Source organism: Carassius carassius, chromosome 17, assembly GCF_963082965.1.
Source record: "Carassius carassius chromosome 17, fCarCar2.1, whole genome shotgun sequence".
In the NCBI taxonomy this organism is placed as follows: Eukaryota; Metazoa; Chordata; class Actinopteri; order Cypriniformes; family Cyprinidae; genus Carassius; species Carassius carassius.
Window position 1 is genome coordinate 4,935,103 of NC_081771.1, and position 21,902 is coordinate 4,957,004.

Sequence of the window (21,902 nt, forward strand, 5' to 3'; positions counted from 1 at the left end):
ACAAAAGGCTGAACAAGAATTCAGAATCAGAGTTAATGAGTTCACACGGCAGTCCATATGCAAAAAGATTTTGTGTTTAGTGGGCTACACATTTAATTTACCTTACCTAGCACAAAAAAACACTCTCTATTCCATACAATTTCTATGCATTTGTGAATCCAAGCATATAAGTTAACTCTTCAACTTGACCTCATGAACATAACACAGAATCCAAATCACTCAGATCATAAACTCTTCAATGTATTGGCTGCAGCATCGAAGTAAAAAAAGTGCCATTTTCACAGCACTCTCACCAACACATTAAACACCATTAATATCTGACTAAACTTTTACTCATATTTTACTGCATTAAATCCATTTAATATATCATTATAGTAAATATTATTTATAGCTGGTATTTTTTTAATGCTATCTAGGGTCATACGTCATATTTTAACAGATTTATTTTTTTTGGACTGTATTTTCACTGTTATCTCTACTGTATTGCATTTAAAAATCATAGCAGCTGGCAGTCAAGTTATAATTTCAATATACCTAAACTATTTCTCAGATGGCACTGTGCCATCACTTTTTAACACCTACTATGCCCATAGTATATGTGTATATGAGGTAAAGGGAGAAATGATTTAAAGCATTACAAAGTTAATGCTGGAAACCTTCTGCTTACTTTGCATCTGTCAAACTGTGTTTATATATTGGTGTGTGTGTTTGATTAACACATTTATGTTTAATCTAATGTGAGCAGGTTTCTCAACTTGCTGGCTTTGATTATGCCTTTTTGCACCTTACCCTGAGTGCTCCCCAGAGGGTTAATGCTGGGAGGTTACAAGTTCCCTCCTCTTTTCTCTCTCTCCTTCCCTCCCTCTCAGAGTCTCACTCCGCTCTCTAGCTCCTCTCAACTGTGTAACTCAAAGACAGACTCTTACAAGCACCACACAGGTTATCATCACCAGAGAGAGCACAGAATCAACAAGGGACGGACTTTCAAATACCGTCAAGAAAGGAGATCTTGCAAACTCAGTCAATGAGTTCTACCATGAATGGAAAACTTCACGTTTGAAGATTAGACTTGGATTAAGTGGATTAAATTGATCTGCATAACTGGTAATCTCTCATCTGACACGCTCTCATTGATGTGAACATTCAGGAAAGGAGTATTTCCAAAGCTTTTTCTATTTAACCCTACATTTATTGTAAAGTGATTTGGAGATTTCAAGTACCTGATCATGGCTGGGGAGAGACTTATTCACCTGTTGAATACAACTTGGATGGTTTTTTTCATGCAAGGTTAGTTAACTTGTCTTCTATACTCTTTCTCTATGTCATTCTAAATGAGGCATTGCAAGACACTATTTAAAATACTAATAAATAATTTAATAATAATAAAAAAATCATGAAAGTGCGTGATCATACGCCTGATACATTTGAATCATAAAATGTTTTTTTTAATAAAAAATAAAAAAAAGAGGCTTTTGGAGTCATACAATGTGCTTTTTATCCTCTAAAACTAGCTGGTGCTCAGTGGTTTTTAATCCTGGTCCTGGTCTCCCTTATCTGACACACCCAATTCAGGTCTTAGAGCCTCTATTAATAAGCGGATGATATAAATCGGGTGAGTTAAATAAGCGAGATATCCAAAATGTGCATTTCTTCAGAACAAAGACTGAGAACCACCATTGTGGAGAAACCAAATTTGCTTATCTGAAGAACGTAATATGCAACTGCATTAACTTCATTAATTAAAAATCACCATATAGCAACTCAAAAACTATTCAGCCAAAAAAGTGATCTTTGCTGAACCTGAAGGACCTTCATTTTTATCATACTAGTACAGGCTGCATTTATCACAGATCCAACCAGGCAAAACAATCATTATAAATCAGAAACATACCTATGATTAAGTTTTATGGCACATTTGAATTTATGAAGTCTTATGGTATTCATGTAAATGCAAACAATCACAAATATGAATTATGAGAATCTTAAGTATAAGCTAGTTTAAGAATGGCTTATTGTTATTATGTGAAAGTATGAGAGCTGCCAAGCAAAGCACCTCCATTATCGAGACCAACATGTCTGAGCAATTTCTTCTGTATTTTTTGTCTGTATTTCATAAGAGTAAATAAGATCTAAAGGATGACAAATATCTTTGAAGGAAAGTTTTAGAGGTAATTCCAGCTTAATTAACCTTAATAAAACCTGTGACAAAACTAAACTTAAAATTGTTAAAAGAAACACATGCAACTCACGCTTACACCCTTTCTGAATACTTAAGCTGATGTTGGTGGGACATTTGTGCATGCATAAAACATGCTTCAAAAAATTCTTCTGGTTTGTATGCAAATGACATAATCAAATCATAAATTTAGAATGTTTGAATTCACATTTTTGAAGCCCATATTCTTAAAAAAAAAAACATTTTTGCAGCACCTTATCAACTACTGCATTTACGCTATACGAAGTTATTTTGACATGAAAAAAGTTCTTGATGTTACATTTATAGGTTCTTCTGATCAGCATGTCAGTTCCTCGCTTCTTTAAAGTACCACACAGATGGTTTTCTAAAGAAATAAAGAATAAATGTCAGTTCAGGAACTTTAAAAGGTTCTCCAATGGCATAAGGTTATAACTTTCATTTTTAAGAGTGCACAAGTAACAGAAATTTGGCTTGTACTCCAGGAAAATCACTGTAATTTAATCAGGTGAAGTTGAAAGAGCTTTAAATATAAATAGCAAAGAGTTTGGCTCGACACTGTGATCTTACTCTCACCTATCCCCATGCACCGCTCTTTTTCACCTGTCAGTCTCCTCCACGGGCCCCGTTTGTTCCAGGCTCTTTTAAAGTTAGCAGGGCTGTATGAGGAGGCCATTGTTTCCTGTGAAAGCAGATCACAGCTGTGGAACTAATGCCATCATTAAAATAATGATTAGAGTAACAGGCCAGCACCATTAACGACCCCTTCTGTTTGTATGCCATTTAGTGGCTGTTTTCCTTCTACCCTCCCGTTGCTTTTAGTCAGGGATGGTTAGGGTGATGAAGAAAGCAATAGGCTTCTGTTCTCACTATCAGGCCGCCTACAGAACAAGAGAGAGGGAAAGACTGGCGCAATTACACCCACCCCCAATGACTCATGGCAGTTACCCATGACCTCAGAGGTCAGTATGTGTGCATTTGTGTGCCTGTACTTTCTCTTTTCCTACAAAACATGGGCTTCTTTCATCAAACAGCGGAATTAAATCTGCGAAAATGATTAATATCATACCCATGCGCTTGAGTAATCTGCCAAAACAGATGCTTAAAGCAACAATGTATTGTAGTTGGCTGTTATACCTTGTCTACTTTGATTTAAAGTTGAAAATTATTTATCACAAGGTGATTTTACAAGAAGTTACGCCTCAACATTTATTAAAAAAGTATGAAGGCTTTCCAGCATTACAAGGAATCACCACCATAAATTTTCCAGCTGTTTGGCATTGTCTGATCCTCTCATTCCACCGTTTAAAAAAATATATGTCTGCTTTCAGATGCATGACTAATATTCATAAGCAGATGACATGAGAGAGAGGCTGTCAGTTATTTAGATAAAAGGAGGCCCAGTGCTTGTGAGAGAGACTTTCACTGATGCACAACATTTCAAAATCATCAATCAGCTAGGAGCATTAGATCAGATCAGTTACTGTCTCGTTAACTGATTTGGTATGTAGTCAGTAACAGGTTGGATTACTGCATATGGTTGACTAATGTTGGTGAACTAAAAAAGAAAATAAAAAGTTTTTTTTTTTTTTTTTTCACATTTTGACATAACATATCCCATATACGTACATGACATGTACAATATACAATACTATTTAAAAGTTTGAGTTAAGATTTTAATTTAGATACATTTATAAATTACACATTTATAAATTCTTAATTTATAAAATAAAGAAATGAACACGTTTATAGAAGGGATGCTTTAAATTTATCAAAAGTAACAGTACAAAAGTAAAAGATATTTATAATGGTACGGATGACTTCGATTTCAAATAAAGGACTTCTGGCCTAATTTTTTTTTTTCCAAGCTTTTTTCAATCTTGACAAAATTTTATCATCCTTTCTACAGAAATATCAATCAACGCAACTGTGGTTAACATTAATGATGATAGAAAATGTTTATTGAGCAGCAAAACAGCATATTACAATGATTTCCCAAAGATCATGAGACACTGAAGATTCAAGTAATGATGCTGAAAGTTTAGCTTTCATCACAGGAATAAATTACATTTTAAAATGTATTCAAATAGAAAACAGTTATTTTAAATTGTAATAATATTTCATATTACCACTGTTTTACTTTATTCTTGATCAAATAACTGAAACATCTGCAAGCATAAGAGACTTTCAATAGCATTATATTCAGTGCATATAAATAGTAAATAAAACAAAAAGTTGTGGTATTAATATGCAAAAATTGACTTTGGTGTGTATATGCTATACGCAATGGGGATTAGGGTTTTGGGGTAGATGCCTATCATATGCACGCGAAAACTGCATATCATATGCATGCCAACAAATATTCATATAAATGTGAAAACTGCGTATTATAGGCACCCCAAACACGTGCATATCATATGAATGCCAAAGTCCATTTTTGCTTATCAATACCACGAGTTTTAGTTTTCATTTGGCGTACTATTTATATGCATTTTCCTGAGACTGGGCTAAAAAATAATTCATACCATCATACATGTCAAAGTGATATTAGATTAAATTATTAAATATCACTGAAATAATGCAGTTTTTTATTAGGGTGGAACTTGGCATGACATTTACTGAAGTTAAAGTTAGTGTAACACAATAAATTTTTAAGATCTATCGAAAGTTGTGTTCAGAATCAGATCAAGGTCAGAATTTCTTAAAGTTAACTGCATTTCGGACATAATTTGCCTTAACACTCAATTAATAACCAAATACTTGTTGTTTGTGATTAGGCTAGCAGGGTATTGCATTAACTAGATCCAAATAGAACTATAAAATAAAAAACCAAAGCTCTGCTGGTTAGTCACTATCAGTGAAGTTGAGTTAACCCTAGGGGTAACCGTTCCTTTGAGGGAGAAACTTTCTCATAATCCCTTATCTAAATGAAAACAACTGCTAGATTAAGCAGGTTTAACGTTCATGAAAAGACAACAATGCTACAGAATTGTAAGGATGTTGAGTGATGAGAAGAATTCTGGGGAAAAAAATCCCACATACACCCACCATTTCTTACATAGATGGAGATATATCTGCTCTGTACACAAATCGTATTCACATTCACTTGCACGTATCAACAGACAAACATATTCTTCTACCCTTTTCATAAACATATGCACATGAACATAAGCGTTCACACACCTTTGTTGCCCCTAGCACTTATATGCATGCACATACATGCAGACTTGACTCTTTATATGAAACTTTACCTTTTGGTGACTGTACTTCATCAGACAAAAAGATTGTGACAGAGGGAGAGGGAGAGAAAGCAAGGAATCTGAGCTCTATCCAAAGTAAATGAGGTGTAAATGGGAGTTTTTTTCATCAGGGAGCAGTTATCAAAGCAGGGGCCGAAGGGAGAGAGAGGCGGATGAGCGGCACAAAGGCAGTTCAACATTTCATGCATGTGGGAATACTGTACAGTGATGATGGTATCAGATGGTTATACTATGGGGCTTTGATATATGCAGTGGTTCTGAGTTATTACCATATTTATATACACAGTATGATTCAAAAGTCTGAGAACACTTAGGACAATTTTTTTTTTACGTGGAAATAAATGAACGATTATAGATTTTTAAAATGTAAAATAAATTTATAATGTAAAATGAAGAAATTTTATTAAAACAAGATACTATAAACCAGGCTAAAATACAAGTAAAATGCAAAATTATTCGTATTTATTATTAATTAACTAGTATTTATTTAAATAGTATAATTAGTAAATATGATTTTTTTCAGTTTGACTTTTCAAACAATTACCCTAAAAAAATATTACATTAAAAATTATGCAAAACAGAAGCATTTTCACTTATTTAAGTGATTTATACAACTTAAAATTTTCAGTTTACGTTGAAGTACTAGCCTTAATAATTAAAACACTGTTAAAGCTTGAAAAAAAATAATCTAAAATGACAAATAATAATAATAATATATATTCAACTATAATTAAAATGAGAACAGAAATAAAAAAATAAGATTTAGAAGTGACGAAATTTAAAATGAAAGTGAAAAAAATAAAAGAAAAATCAAATAAAAAAATGAACACTAAAAATGAATATGACTGGTATTAAAATAACCCTGGTTTGACGTGACTGAAAATGAGGCCATGTGTACAGTCTGTTCAATATTTTGGACTTTTATATATACTTTTTTGGCCTTTGAAATAATATGTTTTTAATGTTTTATTGAATGAGGGATCAAAATTGAAGCTGTTTCTCTCACGGTCTCATTTTCATTCACATTATATTAAATAGGCAATAGCAAATGGAAGGAGGAACAGTGGTAGAGAGGAAGGGGATATTTTATTTTTGGCCACTCTTCAGTAATGACGCATTAGGGGTGAGAGAGAAGCTGTCTAAATTGAAATGACAAATAAAAACAAATACATGAAACCGACAGAGGTACTTTTGCTAGCCTCACTTCTTCTATAAATCAATGTCTCCAGTGTGTGTGTGTCTGGGGGTGTTGAATGGTTGGAATATTAGGACAGGTAGTTTACTTTGGCTCACACTAAAGGGAATTGCCTGTAAGCAAAGAGACCACACACATTCTACCACAGCGCCCTCTGCTGCTCAATATCACACACTGCCGCGTTGACTGTGACTGTGACGCTTCTGTGCCACTTATAACTTAAGGGAGGTAGAAAGATTAAGAGATAGAGACAGAGAGTGCGATTATAACACAGATAGATATCGCTTTGTGAAATCCTCACAAAATATACACCATGTCTACTAGAGCTAGTTATATAACCCAACACAACACAACTTCAGCACTCCCATTAACCAATTAAATGGGCGTCTCTCTCTCTCTCTCTCTCTCTCTCTCTCTCTCACACACACACACACACACACACACATATTTAAATAGTCGATAACTCACCGTGAAAAGTAATCCAAAGTCAGTCATTTTCATGAATGGGTGATTTTTTTCCAAACATTAGCGAAAGCGACCGTTATGCAAATACAGGAGCGTAATCTAAAAAATTCTAACGAAAAACACAATATCGTTCGGCGATTAGAGGAATTAAAAACGTGTAAAAGTGACGTTTACAGACAGGCTGAGCACTTTTAATTATTAAATTGTAATAACAGCAGCATTATTCAAACTTTGAAAATTTACGAAGCGCTGCTCCAGAGGTTTTGCAACAGGCAACCAATCATAAACGGAAGAATGCCTGACTCATTAAATATTCATGAGCTCTGAGAGAAGCCGTTGAAATGGTCAAAAAGGGGCAAACGCAAATATTATTTTAGAAACATGCATTCTTACAAAATCTGACTATCCACAATAAAGTATTAAAATATTAAATGTAAAAAAAAACTAGGCTGAAACTGACCCTGTCTTACAATTTCAAGTGTGAACCATAGACAGTAAAAGTTATATAGGCCTATTTCTTCTCCACATGTAGATTGTAGGCTAACATAAAACAGGCCTGCATTGAATAAAAAAACATACAAGAGAACCTCAACTTGATTAGAGGCTGCTGAACCATCAAAACAACCGTAAACAGGTTGCTGAAAAGCACATGCTAACTCTATCTAGCATTATCACTTTATTGTTATCATGAACACAAAGTCTGCTTTCTGCTTTCACATTGGCTCTGTATTGGGGGGGGGGGGGGGGGGACTTTAAAAAGCAGAGCCTGGATCCCTCCCAAACAGCATGAGGAAATAAATCCCTTCCTTAGGGCAAACAACTAGAACCGGCCTGACATGCTCAATAAATGCTCTGTAATTATGCAATCAGAGAAATTTTAGGGCTACAGTTAACAAATGTGAATAAAAGCTTTTTTTATCAAGTGCTTCTCTGAGAGAAGTTTTATCTGATTATAAGTTTTTCTAGTAATAATACTTTTAAATAATACTTAAATATGACTTGCAAAATACTTTTATTCAGCAAGAATACATTAAATTGCTTAAACGTGACAGTAAAGGCATTTATAATGTTAAAAAATAATAATTATATTTTGAATAATTGTTCTATTGAATTGTTCATTAAAGAATCCTTAAAAAACATATCATGGTTCCCGCCAATATTGTGGTGAGCGTAAGAGATTTCTTTTGAAATCTTTTTAAAAAACATTCTGTCCCAAACTTTTGAATGGTAGTGCATGTTGAAATTATTTATTTTTTTAAGTATTTGATTTTTAAATTAAATTAAAAACCTCACACCTCTAAATTATCATTAAAGTATTTCCTGAGTTTTGCAAGGAAATGTACTTAATTATTATCAAAATAAACTGTCACGATGCAAATCAATAATCTTATTTGTTCTAAAATAGGCTTCATTTTGTTTTGATTTCAGGGTAAAATGTGACTTACATGTTATTCAGTATGTTTGTATTTGGAATAATTATTTGACATTTGCCACAAGAGTAAATTAAGTCCCAAATAAAGTTGTTTCTCTCCTTTCAACCCTTTCAAGTTTGATAATAGAGCTCATGTTTTTGTGTCCACATATAGTGAAGCACTTCTCAGCATGTAACTTCCCAAAGTTCTCCCTCTGCTAATGAGGTTTATTACACCATATATCTATAATGTTCTTACTCAAGAACAGCTCTTTGGTGAGGCCAACGGCAAGGAGATTTACCGATCAAACAAAGATGTCCAGTGCCATGTTAACAAATCTCACTCCTCATGAGCTGGAAATCATGTTTGCTTTTCTGTCTGTTTAAAAAAAAATGTCAAGATTTTTTATTTTCATTGGCCAGTGCCACATATCCCTTCCCATCCCCTTGAAGATGGTGTCTGATTGAAGTGACATGCCAAACCTCTGGCCTCCCGCCCCTCACCACAAATCGTGGTCAGAGCAGGATTGGGATCTATATATGGCTCTAATAGACCTCATCACGTTTCATTACATGGAAAATTACAGAAATGCAAAATCCTTCAACCACTTCCAGTTCAGCAAAATCCTGTTTATGGACCATAAAAGACCATCAAGTAAAATGCTCCTCTTGGAGGTTTTTTTTTTTTTTTATTGCTGGAGGTACCACTTTTGAAGTGTCTAAGGTTTTTAAAGGTTTAATTTATTCGTAAATGTGGCGGCAGAGATCAGCACGTTATTGCAAACTTAGACCTTCTGGAATGATTTCAACGAAGCCCTATGGATTTAATATATTGTTAACTCTTACAAGCAACAACAATCCACATAAACTGTTAATTGGGACTATATATATATATATATATATATATATATATATTTATAAAAATACATTTTCTTTTTTATTACAACTTAAATAATGAAAAGAAAATAAACTTAATGATATAGTTCACTCAAAAATGGAAATTTGCTGAAACTATAGTGACCCTCAGGCCATGCAAGACGTTGATGAGTTTGTTTCTTTATTGGAACAGATTTGGAGAAATTTAGCGTTATATCACTTGCTCACCAATGGATCCTCTGCAGTGAATGGGTGCCGTCAGAATGAAAGTCCAAACAGCTGATAAAAACATACAATAATCCACACAATTCTAAACCATCAATTAATGTCTTGTGAAGTGAAAACCTACGTGTTTGTAAGAAACAAATCCATCCTTAAGGCATTTTTTAAACCAGTGTTTTTTTTCCAATGAGTAAGTCATCTCATATGAATTAGGAGAGAAATATGTCAGTGGATTTTGATGTGAGAGGAATACAGGATAGACTTTTTCACTGGAAGAAGCATTATTGTTAATCATATTTTGGCAGGAAGTGACAGTTTGAAGTTAAAAGCGCGTTGATGGATTAGTTCTTACAAAACAGCCCTTTCTCTTCACAAAATATCAATTATGTCCGCATTAACATACATACAGAATGATAATTTCCCTGTCTCTCCTCAGTTTTGTTTGTAAGGGGCAATAAACTGTGGGAAGTGCCCACCGCTCCACTCGTACCACATGCCAACCTCAGCACAAGACTGTTTTGGGAGCCACAGTGCAAGACTCAGCTACGCCATCTACAGAACGAAGCAACAATCACAGCCAACATACCACCCAAACTGGAGGGCCACTGGGTGTCAAGCAGGTAAGAGACCTGTTCCACCTGATCCAATTTATGTTTCAATCCAAAATCCTGGTTTTATTGTGAACGATTTGTCAGTGCATATTATCAATGTTGAGAAACCTACTTTGAAAATGAAGCCTGTGAAGCAACAAGCCAAGTGACATTTAAAATAGTTAAAATTCATTTTGGTTAATTGAATATCCATCAATTGAAAATGCATCACATTATGGAATTAAAATTGTCCGCAACTGTTATATTAACTAACTTTTTGACATTTAATATAATATAATGTTCATTTCTTCTCAGATGTGAAGTGCGACCTGGCCCAGAATTCCTCACTCGATCTTACATATTTTACCAAAGCCCCACACGTCTCTTCAGGGCTGTCCAGCATTATTACTCTGACAGCGAATGCCACATCCCAACTTACTCTCTTGTAATCAGGGGTAAAATGCGGCTACGCCAGGCGTCATGGATCACCCATGGAGCCACTGAAGCAGAGCACCACCTCCATAAAGTAGGACTGGTCATTCACAGTCAGAAGGCCGTTCATCATCTCTCTACCCGACTGCCCTCTTCCTGCCTGGGGCTCAAATCTGGAGGACACCTGGTGCCTCATCGCTTCTATGAACTCTTCAATGCCAAAGCAGAGAAAGACTGCTTGGGTGCTCTTGGGTTCTCCATGATGGAATTGGAGTTGCTGCGGGTGGAGAACCATCACCATCCGAACAGCAGGCCGACTCAGGAGCTGTTCTTAGGGGATGTGCACACAGACTGGAACGAAAGGGTGCACCACAGACCGACTGGTTATCAGGAGCCTCTGCAGAATGCTATGGTGAGAGTTAAGACTACCAATTTTGTTTTGCTTAAAAACTGCTTAGGACTGCTACGATAAAATGCTGACCATATTCAATGTCTACACTCTTGAAAATAAAGGTTCTAAAATGGGCATTTCGAAGCAATGCCATAAAACATGGGTGCCCAATCCAAACGTTCAGTTCCAACTCTGATCAAACACACCCGTCTGTAATTATTGAGTGCTGAAGATCTCAGTTAGTTGGGTTTGATCAGGGTTGGAGCTGAACTTTGTGGGAAAGTAGATCACCAGGAACAGGACTGGAGACCCATGCCATAGAAAAACCATTTTAGGTTCCTCAAAGAACCTTTATCATCCATTAACTCTCAAAAATAGAGGTTCCGAATGGAAGTTTTCACAATGATGCCAACAGAAGAACCATTTTTGGTTTCCTAGAGAACCTTTTAATGAACAGTTCTTAAAAGAGCAATTTTTGTGTAAATAACATTTTAATACAATAAAGAAGCTTTTTTCCCCCCACTGGAAAACAATCTTTTGTGGAACTGAAAGTTTCTGCAGGTGATAAAAGGTTCCTCATGGAACCATATATGCCAATAAAGAACCTTTATTATTTCCAATCCACAAGAGGTTCTTTATAGTGGGAAAAATCTTTTTAGATTAAAATGTTCTTTTTCTTCTTCTATAACCTTTTAAATATGTTTTCTGTCACTTTTGATCAATTTAATGATTTTTTGCTGAATAGAAGTATTAATTTCTTCCAAAATAAAAATAAAAATAGAATTGACACCAACCCTAAAATGAACAAAACCCTTGTTTTTACTCTCAGCATCACATCCACCCATGCCCAGTGTGCGCCCTGGTATACCGAGCCTCTGAACAGCATCCACCCATCCTTCCTCCATCCTCTTCCATTCCTCTGGATCTAAATGGAAACTGGGTGAGTCAACGCTGCGAGTCCCATCCAGCCGTCCTCTTCCTCACTCGCCTTTTTGTTTTCAACGAGGAGCAACGTACTTGGGAGGGGACCTACCAACATTACTCTGACCCAATGTGCCGCCAGCCCAGCTTTACACTATTGGCATCAGGTCATTATGTTAAAGTGGGACAGTCCGCTAAAGTACGTGGGGCAACCGCGCTCGTCTTTAAGGTAACACGAGCAAAAGTGATCTTGTATGACCAAGCACTGCTGCGGGAATTGAATTCAGTGCACAATGGGAGATGTGGGCAGCCGGGTGGGTGGGAGACGGGCGTCGAGCAAGAAATAACCTGGACGAATGGATGCGACGCATTGGGGATACGACTTCCGCACAAAGAGTATGAGCTGTTTAAGATGGGGGTGGATAATAAAGGGCGCCCCCTGTTGTTTAATGGGAAAAGGCCCACGGATGGATCTAGCCCAGATCGACCTGCAAAAAGACCAACATCCTTTCAGACACCAATGGTGCAATGCAGCACAAGGGTTGGGGTGGAGCCACGCTACAGTTCCTTCAGTGATCATTCAACGGGACCTAAGATAAGCTCTGCTAATGCACTGCACTCTTCATTGATTCTGCTCTCTGTTCTAAATGCATGGTGCTGGAATATTTATCTTTTCTAAAATATGATGTGCCATTCACGTTCACTGATCAAATTCAGACCCATTTATTACGGGCATTGTACAATCTGATAGACTGGAGGAGGATTGTTCTCTTTGGTGCTATTACAAAATGCTTGCTGCAAATGCTCTGAAATATGACACTTTTTTTTTAATCTAAGACATTTTCATAAAGCAAAATTCTTACATAGAAACTTCCTTTTATCATATATTATATCAACATTAATTTTTGATGTCTGTCATTTGGAGTGTTGCTTCATATGAACTCCAGAAGAATGCTACATGGATATCTATTCAAAACCTGAATGTTCTGTATTTGCCAGCATTCCATACAGTTACATGTCAAATACTTCAAATACTACAACTAATGGTGTGAATTTGGGGCGGGACTATCTGTTTGACTGACCAATGGGAGGCAGGAGTGCTCGAGGAACCCGTTTGAAAACAGTCATTATAACTGCAATTCTTCAGCTTTAAAACCAGATGTGGGAGATACAGATAAGACATTCAGATTCCCTTTCAACTGTAAATGAAGTAAGAAGATTTCCAAAAAACAACACGAACACGCTGGAAGTCAAAATATTTTATGATCCTAATTATATGATCTGAAGTGCATTTATGGACTACATTCAAGATAAACTACCCTGTATGCTTTTAATGAGCTGCTGTCTTCAATACAGGGAGACTTAGCTTATTTTTTCCAACTAATACATTTTATGTAGCTTTAATCTTCTAATAATGGTGAGGGTGAACATATTTATTGCTACCATTAAAGTAATTTTGATAAGAAACTTCATGGATGCTTTTTTTGAACATTGATTCTCTATTAACATGTCTATTAGTGGTGTCAAACAATTAATCGCATCCATAAAAGCTTTTGTTTACATAATATATGTGTGTGTACTGTTTTTTTATTATGTATATGTAAATACAAACACATGCATGTATATATTTAATAAAATATGTCATGTTTATATTTTAAATATATTTTTACAAGATAAAAATGATAAGAATATAAATATATACATGAAAATACATTTATATATTTTCTAAATATATACTGTCTGTGTGTGCTTTTATATATACAGATTATGTAAACAAAAACTTTTATTTTGGATGCAATTAATCGTGATTAATCGCTTGACAGCCCTGCTACACACACACACACACACACACACACACACACACACACACACACACACACACACACACACATATATATATATATATATATATATATATATATATAGAACTGTACAAAATGTATTGTGTGTGACTATGGACATTCGGTGAGCTCTTGCACAATGGTTCAATTCACATCCAATGTTGAATACATGTGCAAGACATTTGAACGGAGCTGTCATATGGCTTCCACATTATGCTCACGCTCGCCAATATCTGAAGCGTAAGTTCTCAGAACTCTGTGTACAATTCACTCCCTCTGTTTATTTGGAAGAACAGGAAGTGTTCAACTCATTCAGTCTTAGTTTAGCAGAGCGTGCGATTTTCTGTTTTTACAGAGTGGAGTGATTCCTTGTTCTGGAGGCAATCTTTGGAAGCCAAAAAATTCCAAGACGTCCAAAGGAATCTGTCAAACATAAAAATGCATGATATTGATTGTTATATGGCACGACCCTTCCAAAAATGTACCCTAGCCATAGTTTCAGAAAAAGAATAAATATATATATAAAAAAATTGGGATATAAAAAAAGATATTTGCTTATACGGTTAAGAAACAATTGCTGTAGTCATGTTTTTATTTTGTAAATTTTTTTAGCATCTACAGCAGGGTTATTCAAATCTTGTCCTGGAGGGCCAATGCGCTGCAGAGTTTGATCAGAGTTGGAGCTAAACTCTGGAGCGCATTGGCCCTCCAGGACAAGATTTGAATAACTCTGATCAACAGTAATCATTTTATAAGTTAATCTTTAATTAAATGCATAAGCATGAATGCATCAATTATGAAATAATCAGAGGATCTCATGAAATCCTTTGTTCATATCATGTTCAGATTTGGTATATCGCAAAATCCCATTTTTTTCTCCATTGCGAACCTTTCAACATTTTTTGCTGAAGTGGATATATGCTTCTGTAAAAGCCACATTATTTTGTAAATAACTACATTACCTATTATCCTGCAAAGACCACCAATCACGAGTCATGGAAATTACAAAAGAACAACAACATCTGACTGCTCCCATGAAACACTTTGAATGAATCAAGTCTCCCTACACTTTCGAAATACATATATTTTTGTATGTATCCAAATATTTTCTAATCATTAATATAAACTTTTATAATATGTGGTGTTTTCTTTTCTTTTTTATATTATTCACAAGATTTCATAGCTTTAACATTTTTATTCTATCTTAAAATATACTTTTTTTGGCTTCAAATATCAAGATGAATCATAAAAATAGTTTTGATTCCCATATATGGGTGGTTTGTTTTATGGCTTGTTACAATTAAAAAAGTCCCTATGGAGAAAATGAATGGGAAAAATACTTACAGAACAAAGCCATTTAAAAAACTGCACTGTTGCGTTATGTGTGGGAAAAAAACTGCTTGCATGCAACAATGACAATCCTATAAAGTCTTGTGTCTTATTAATCACAGATGTTCTCCGCATTTGCACTTACCAGATAACAGCCAAATCCAGAGTTCAAACCTTACAGTAAAAAATGAAAAGAAATTGGAATAACCCTTAATTTTGAAATGTTTAGTCTTAAGCATTGTCATACGGCCAGCCATTACCCAAAATACTCAAGAGACTTCCGCTTTCTACTTGATTTCTTTTTACTTATCTTAGCACTACATCATTAAAACCATCTGCAGGCGTATTCCTGTTAAACAACTCAAAGTTTGTGGTTTTTCTGTTAAAAGTAATGAAATAATGGTCGCTGGCCGAGGGACGTAACGGAAGAGAGTGTGGAGGGCAAAGCGAGTCACATCCAAAAGGCAGCAGATTGTTTGTATTAAATCGTGTCTGTGACGGTGGCTCTGGGTGCCATGAGGTAATGCTTTCTGGTTGTAACAAGAGTTCCGAATGTTGGGAATTTGAAAATAATAAACAGAGAGCAGGAGAACAAGTCACCATACTGACAGCTCGCCAATAACAGCAGATGACTGTAGAAATCCAGCAAAACTGCTTAAAAGTAAGTGACAATTTTCAGAGGACTTTCTGTGGTTACAGTAAAACTAATAAAAGCCAACTGTCGGGAGATCATATTGCAAAAAAGCCTTTGGCTTGTAATCACGCTTCTTGCTTGTCAAAAGAATCTATTAAAAGATTTAACACAAGGCCTATTTTGCACTGTTCAATGAAAAGTTACGAAGCATAACAGCATGACTGTGTCCTAGTTACAATGTCTTTGTGCGCATGCTCTACTGCTCCAATTATTATTGCTAATGGGATGGGTGGCTTGGATCATTGGCTCTTGTTATCAGAAACAACACTCTAGAGCCGCCGTTCTAAACTAGTGGGTCGTGCAGAGTCAGGATGACAAAATAAACCGGCTTATCAACTTTTAAACATGTCTTTTGTTGTTGACTTCAAAGGTTGTGTGCATCTGCCATTGGTAGAATACATGACATCCTCAAAAACCGCAAACAAAAGGTGAACTAAAACCCAGACTGTGTTAAATTCACTATAGAAGAGGAAGAACTTGGAAAGTGCATGGTGTGGGAAATTACTGGCTGCCGAGAGCATGAAACCATTACAACTCAAGAGACGTTTTGAATCTCTATAAAGTCAAAGCAAGAGTAAAATACAATTTTTCTACAGCAGATACACTACTGTTCACTGTTCAGGATTTCACTGAACACTGAAGCCTGGAGTCATTATCAGTTTTGCATCACAATAATAATTTACATTTAAAATGCATTAAAATAGTCAACATTTCTCTTTTTATCAAATAAATGCAGCCTTGGTGCGCTAAGAGACTTCTTTTAAAAAAATAAAATCTTATCAATCCCAAACATCTGAATAGGTAATCATATTAATTTAGCCTATTTTTAAACTATGCAGCTCAGAAAAACATGAACCAAAGAATCAAATCACCTAGACTTGGCATGCACAGTCCACTGGGGTGGAGTGATCCGTATGTGGCAGTAAGTTTACATTTTGCAATCATGCATTCGCAGATTAACATGTTTCTGGCTGAGAATTGATAATAAAAAAAGGTACAATAACACAATGCCAAAGTAAAACGTTTTCCTTCAGCAAATCGATGCATCCAAACCTCAGAATCTTTGTGGGTTTGTCATAATAATTCCCTAGTAAGGAAACAATGTGAACCAACTTCTTTAACAGACTGATGAAAGCCAGCTTTCGATGCAGAAATTATAAAAGTACAAAGATAACATTCCATACTTAACAGCGGCGAAAAATCCCCTCCGTCGGCCAGACAACTGACAATGCTTTAGATGTAGCAGAGATGCTTAAAAAAAGTGTTATTGTATCTCATTACAAAAGTATTCTTCACACATGGTAAGAATTTGCACTATTTATAAGAGTCATTATTTGATGGTAGTCTTTCCAAGCCATCATAAAGCTGATTTCATCCCACAAAATGATACTACCTCTTGAGACCGCGCATGTATAAGCAAGTTGCTTCGTAAAAGTCTTCCAGAGTACAGTAACAGCCTCAATTCACTAATACTCACAAAGAGTTACGTCAGGGCTATATTTGCCATCTTATATCCTTGACTACAGACCTCCACTCACAAGCTCCATTAGAAACATCCATTACAAGGCTGTACAGTTCAGTGTATGAGCTACAGCTGTCTAATAAAACTTAAACATCCACTAGACCCACTGACATCAGGAAATATTAAAAGACATTACATATCTACAAGGTCTCTTCTATGGTATCTGTTTTCAAAGTGTAAGTGTGAGGTCCTGTAGTAGATCAGATTACATCCTTACGAAATACCAGGGCAAATTTTGCTTAGACTGACCTCATTCCGTTCATGTAGTCAAAGTGCGCTTGTTGTTTTAAAGTTCACAGCAGGTCATCAATTAAACAAAAAGGCATTTATTGTTCTTATTTTTGAGATGCAGTACATACTCTTTACCTTTACAGAAACCAAGTTGGACTTGAAAGCAAATAATAATATTAATAATAAAAAGCAATTTCATTATTTTGACTATATTCAATCACCATTTAACTATAAACTCCCATTAAAGTATAAATAACACAGTTTCATTTACAGTTACATTTGGGTTATTTACAACAAATGCACAAAAAGTGCAATTTAAAAATGCTTAATTGAACTAACCATTTATCATTTGAAAAACGCAGTCATTTATGCACTGTTGCAATTTATTTAAATGTCTTTGTTTATATATGTCTCTAAATGTTCTTGGTATTGCATTATTTAATCAGTAAAATACTTTATTGTAAATACAGATGAATACAGAAACTAAAATGCTTCTGTTTAGTAAGTTAAGACCAACATCTGCTCTGTTCTTTCTCAAAATCTAATAAAAAGAATAAGGGGGCCTGCATTTTATAGAAAAGACCAAACTGAGGTTTGCAGTCCTGCAAGGTCAAATGTGTAAAATCCAAATACGTGCAGTTTATAAGCTTGCTGGAACAGACTTCCTAAATCTTTTTATACATTATTTTTGCAAGTTATGTATACATTTGTGCAGGTGTCCTGTCATTTTCTGTAACTTGAACATGTCTACTTGTGGGTAAGTTAACATCAGAAGCAATGCGGTAGATCTGAGGTGGAGTTTAATGATGTCACAGGTCTATAACAGAGGTTTATACATTTTTAACCACAGCTGTAATGTTTGACACAGTGAAAACTAAAACTCTAAAAAGTGCAATATCTCAAGTCATATGAAGAAATCTCCTCAAAAATCATCCGGAAGACCATTGACAGACAACATTTTGTTGTCACTACTAAAAATATTAACAACTTAAAAACACACAATTCACAGTACACGAAAAATATATGAAAGTATTAGTTCTGTATTAGGTCTGATAATCCTCCTCCTGCATTCAAGATAGGAACAGATTTGGAGAAATTTAGCATTCACTTGCTCACCAATGGATGCTCTGCAGTGAATGGGTGCCGTCAGAATGAGAGTCCAAACAACTGAAAAAAAAACCCATCACAATCCACACAAATCCAGTGCATAAATTAAGGTCTTATTAAATAAAAAAAAATGTTCATAAAAAAAAAAAAGAAAGAAAATAAGCCATAATAATGCTTACTCCAGTGAAAAGTCAGTCCCTGTTGTCCTGAACTGTTTTCACTTGTATATGTTGCATATTTCTCTCCAGATTTAGAATTTTTCAATGGAGGAAGCATTACTTTGAAGAAATGGTTTGAATGTAAAATGTCTTGGATTAGTTTTTTTTCTCCGTTTACTCATGTAGATTAATTGTGGACTATTGTGTGGTTTTATCAGCTGTTTGGCCTCTCATTCCGACGGACCCCAATCACTGCAGAGTATCCACTGGTGAGCAAGTGATGAAATTCAAAATTTCTCCAAATCTGTATTATGACGAAACAAACTCATTTACATCTTTGATGGCCTAAGGGAGAAAACATAGATTTTCAGGAAGTTTTTATTTTTGGGTGGATTACTCAGTTAAGTGGACAATGGAAACTGGGCAAAAGAACAAACATCACAGAAAGTTTGGGTCTGGGGCTTTATTGATTTAATTTGTTAAGATGCTACATAGTCCAACAAAGTTGGGGTTTCTTTATATACCATTATAGACTTGACTAGGAATATCAACCTTAATTTTCCTCTTAGACTCATTATTTATTTATTTATATACATACAAAACGGTCACCTTCATGTTTACATCATATGTGAAGGTTTGGGGCACTATAGTAAGTTTTAGGTATAATTACGAGCCAGCAGATTGGCTAATAGGCCCCTAAATCCCTCCCTATCCATGGTAATCATACTCCTTGGTGAACTATATATAAACTGAAGTCCAAAAATCACTATACCCTGAACATCTCCTAAATTTACTTACAAAGCAAAGTTTTGCCGTTTGACAATATCGTAAGCTCCTCTGTTCTTAGAAATCCAATATCAGTCAAAGAGGATTAACTGAAACAAAAGCTTTTCAAGGGGGGAGAGGGGGCAGAAGAGAAACATTACAGAAAGACATCCCCTACAACACCAAACTATGACACAAATACATATCAGGTCACAAAATGGTCCCCTGCAGGAAGAGTCTCTTTTCTGATGTCATTTCGGTTATTGCACAAAGCTCAGACCGTTGTGCATGGGAAGAAGACATTCTTTATGTAGTGCATTTTTAATATAAACAGTTCTGTGCAATAAAAGCTTTATTCATAACTTAAATCCAAACAAAATGGCTAAATTAACATCAGAGAACAGCAAAGAAACAGAGGGCTCAGGAAAACAGTGCAGAAATGCCAGGAGTGTTTTTTTAAAGCCTTACGCTGCGAGATAAACCAGTGTTGTGTACATTTCAGACCACCGACAAGGCATATTGAAGCCATGCATTTATCTGGAAATGAGGTGTAGGCTTGGCATGGCTAAAATACAGGTAACAATACTCAAATGAGTCAGTTCTTTAAGGGAATAGTTGGCTCAAGAATCAACATTTTGTCAACATTTACTCCATTATGTTGTTCCGACTTCATTTTTTGGCTATCTTCTATGAAACCCAAAAGAAGATGCTATGCAAAATGTCCAAGCTGCTCTTTTCCATAAATTTGTAATTTATCCTGAAAAGGCCCCCAAAAAAGGACAAAAAGAAAGCAAAAAACACCATAAAAGTGAACGGTGCACTACATTTTAAAGCCATACATACCTTTGAGTAGAAAATGAGTGTAATATAATTTTTTCACTTATAACCTTACAATGGAGCTCTCAAATCTCAATGTATCATTTCATACAGTACACCAAATCTCATCAACATAGAATAACATCTGCAAAATCTCTTAAATATATCACATTGAATGCCAAATGCAAGCTATTTAAATGGCTTCAGACAACTTTGAATAAAGCGCAAAAGATGTTTTATGATAGCTACATGGTGCTTTTTCATGCTTCGCAGCATAAATAACCATCTACTTTCCTTCATATGGAAATAGAGCAGATCTTCCTAACATCTCCTTTTGAGTATTCACAAAAAAGAGCTGGACCAACGTGAACATTATGACAAAATTTTAAAGTCTGGGTTAACTACACCTTTAATCACTTTTTTGTTCTTTTTTGAAGGGTAAAGTATTAATGGACCTGATGGTAAACTCTCCTCGTGGCATCTTCAGATAGAAAGTTCATAGGGAGAGAGGGATGCTTAGCAGCTGCACTATTACTGTATATAATGACTTGATCAATAAATTAACCCCGGTCTACAGGCAGCAGAATGGAATTTGAGGTGTGATAAAAGGCCCTGAAAAGGACATTTCACCTATGGAGCAGCTTAATAAAATATAAAGTATTTTTTGCTCTCAACAGAGCCATGCATTCAATCACATATCCCTTACCAAAAGAAAACGACAATAAAGAAAGGTGAAAAATCTATTCTGGAACTCGGTTTGTGCAAAGCTTCATCGGAAGTTTCAGACACCAGACATCAGCCCTGCGCCTTACTGAAAAACATCAGTTCACAGAGAAATATTGTTTCGAATGAGTAGGTGAAAGGCTGAATGGTTTCACCAACACTTCCCCAGTAACGGCAGTTTGAAATATCTTTCACTAACAGTCCATTTCCTTGCTGTCAATTAAAGAAGTTTGAATTCCAAAAATAACCTAAAAGTCAAATTGTGTCACCAAAGCCACTTAAAAGTAAGACTTTGTGGTTGATTTGACATTTGAACGTCAATTGGTGGCTGACTGCAAGTGAAACAGTGATGACCTTTTACAAAAATGTGGATATTTAGTGACGTTATATAATTTGCAGAGGAACTATATGTTGAATCATAGTACCTGTTGGCACTCAAACATATCAGTTGGACCGAACAGAAGTGGATGGAAGATTTTAAATGCATGTTATTTAAACACCAGTGTGACTGGGGAAGATACTAGAAGGCTCGTTTTATCATTTACCTGGACAGTGATTGAAAATATACAGGCTGAACTTCAGTGAACTGCTGGTTTAACGCAGGATGTTTGGGTATGCATAAATCAAACGCACATGTGACACTTTTCAAAGACGTTTAGCATTTGTACACAGTTTCAATTCGCTTCTGACCCACTGAGAAGAAAAAAAGAAGTGATAAAACAACATTCACTCTACCACAACTCAATCGCACATCTGGTG

The 21,902-nt window shown here is 35.5% G+C and overlaps 1 protein-coding gene across 1 annotated transcript; it reads left to right on the forward strand.

Annotated features, from left to right (window-relative positions):
* Positions 1-872: 872 nt before the first annotated feature.
* Positions 873-13,424, forward strand: apcdd1l (adenomatosis polyposis coli down-regulated 1-like). Its single transcript, XM_059570527.1, has 4 exons — positions 873-1,287; positions 10,060-10,243; positions 10,529-11,057; positions 11,866-13,424. The coding sequence occupies exons 1-4, from the start codon at positions 1,227-1,229 to the stop codon at positions 12,634-12,636; spliced, it is 1,545 nt and encodes a 514-aa protein (XP_059426510.1). The 5' UTR covers positions 873-1,226; the 3' UTR covers positions 12,637-13,424.
* Positions 13,425-21,902: the final 8,478 nt, after the last annotated feature.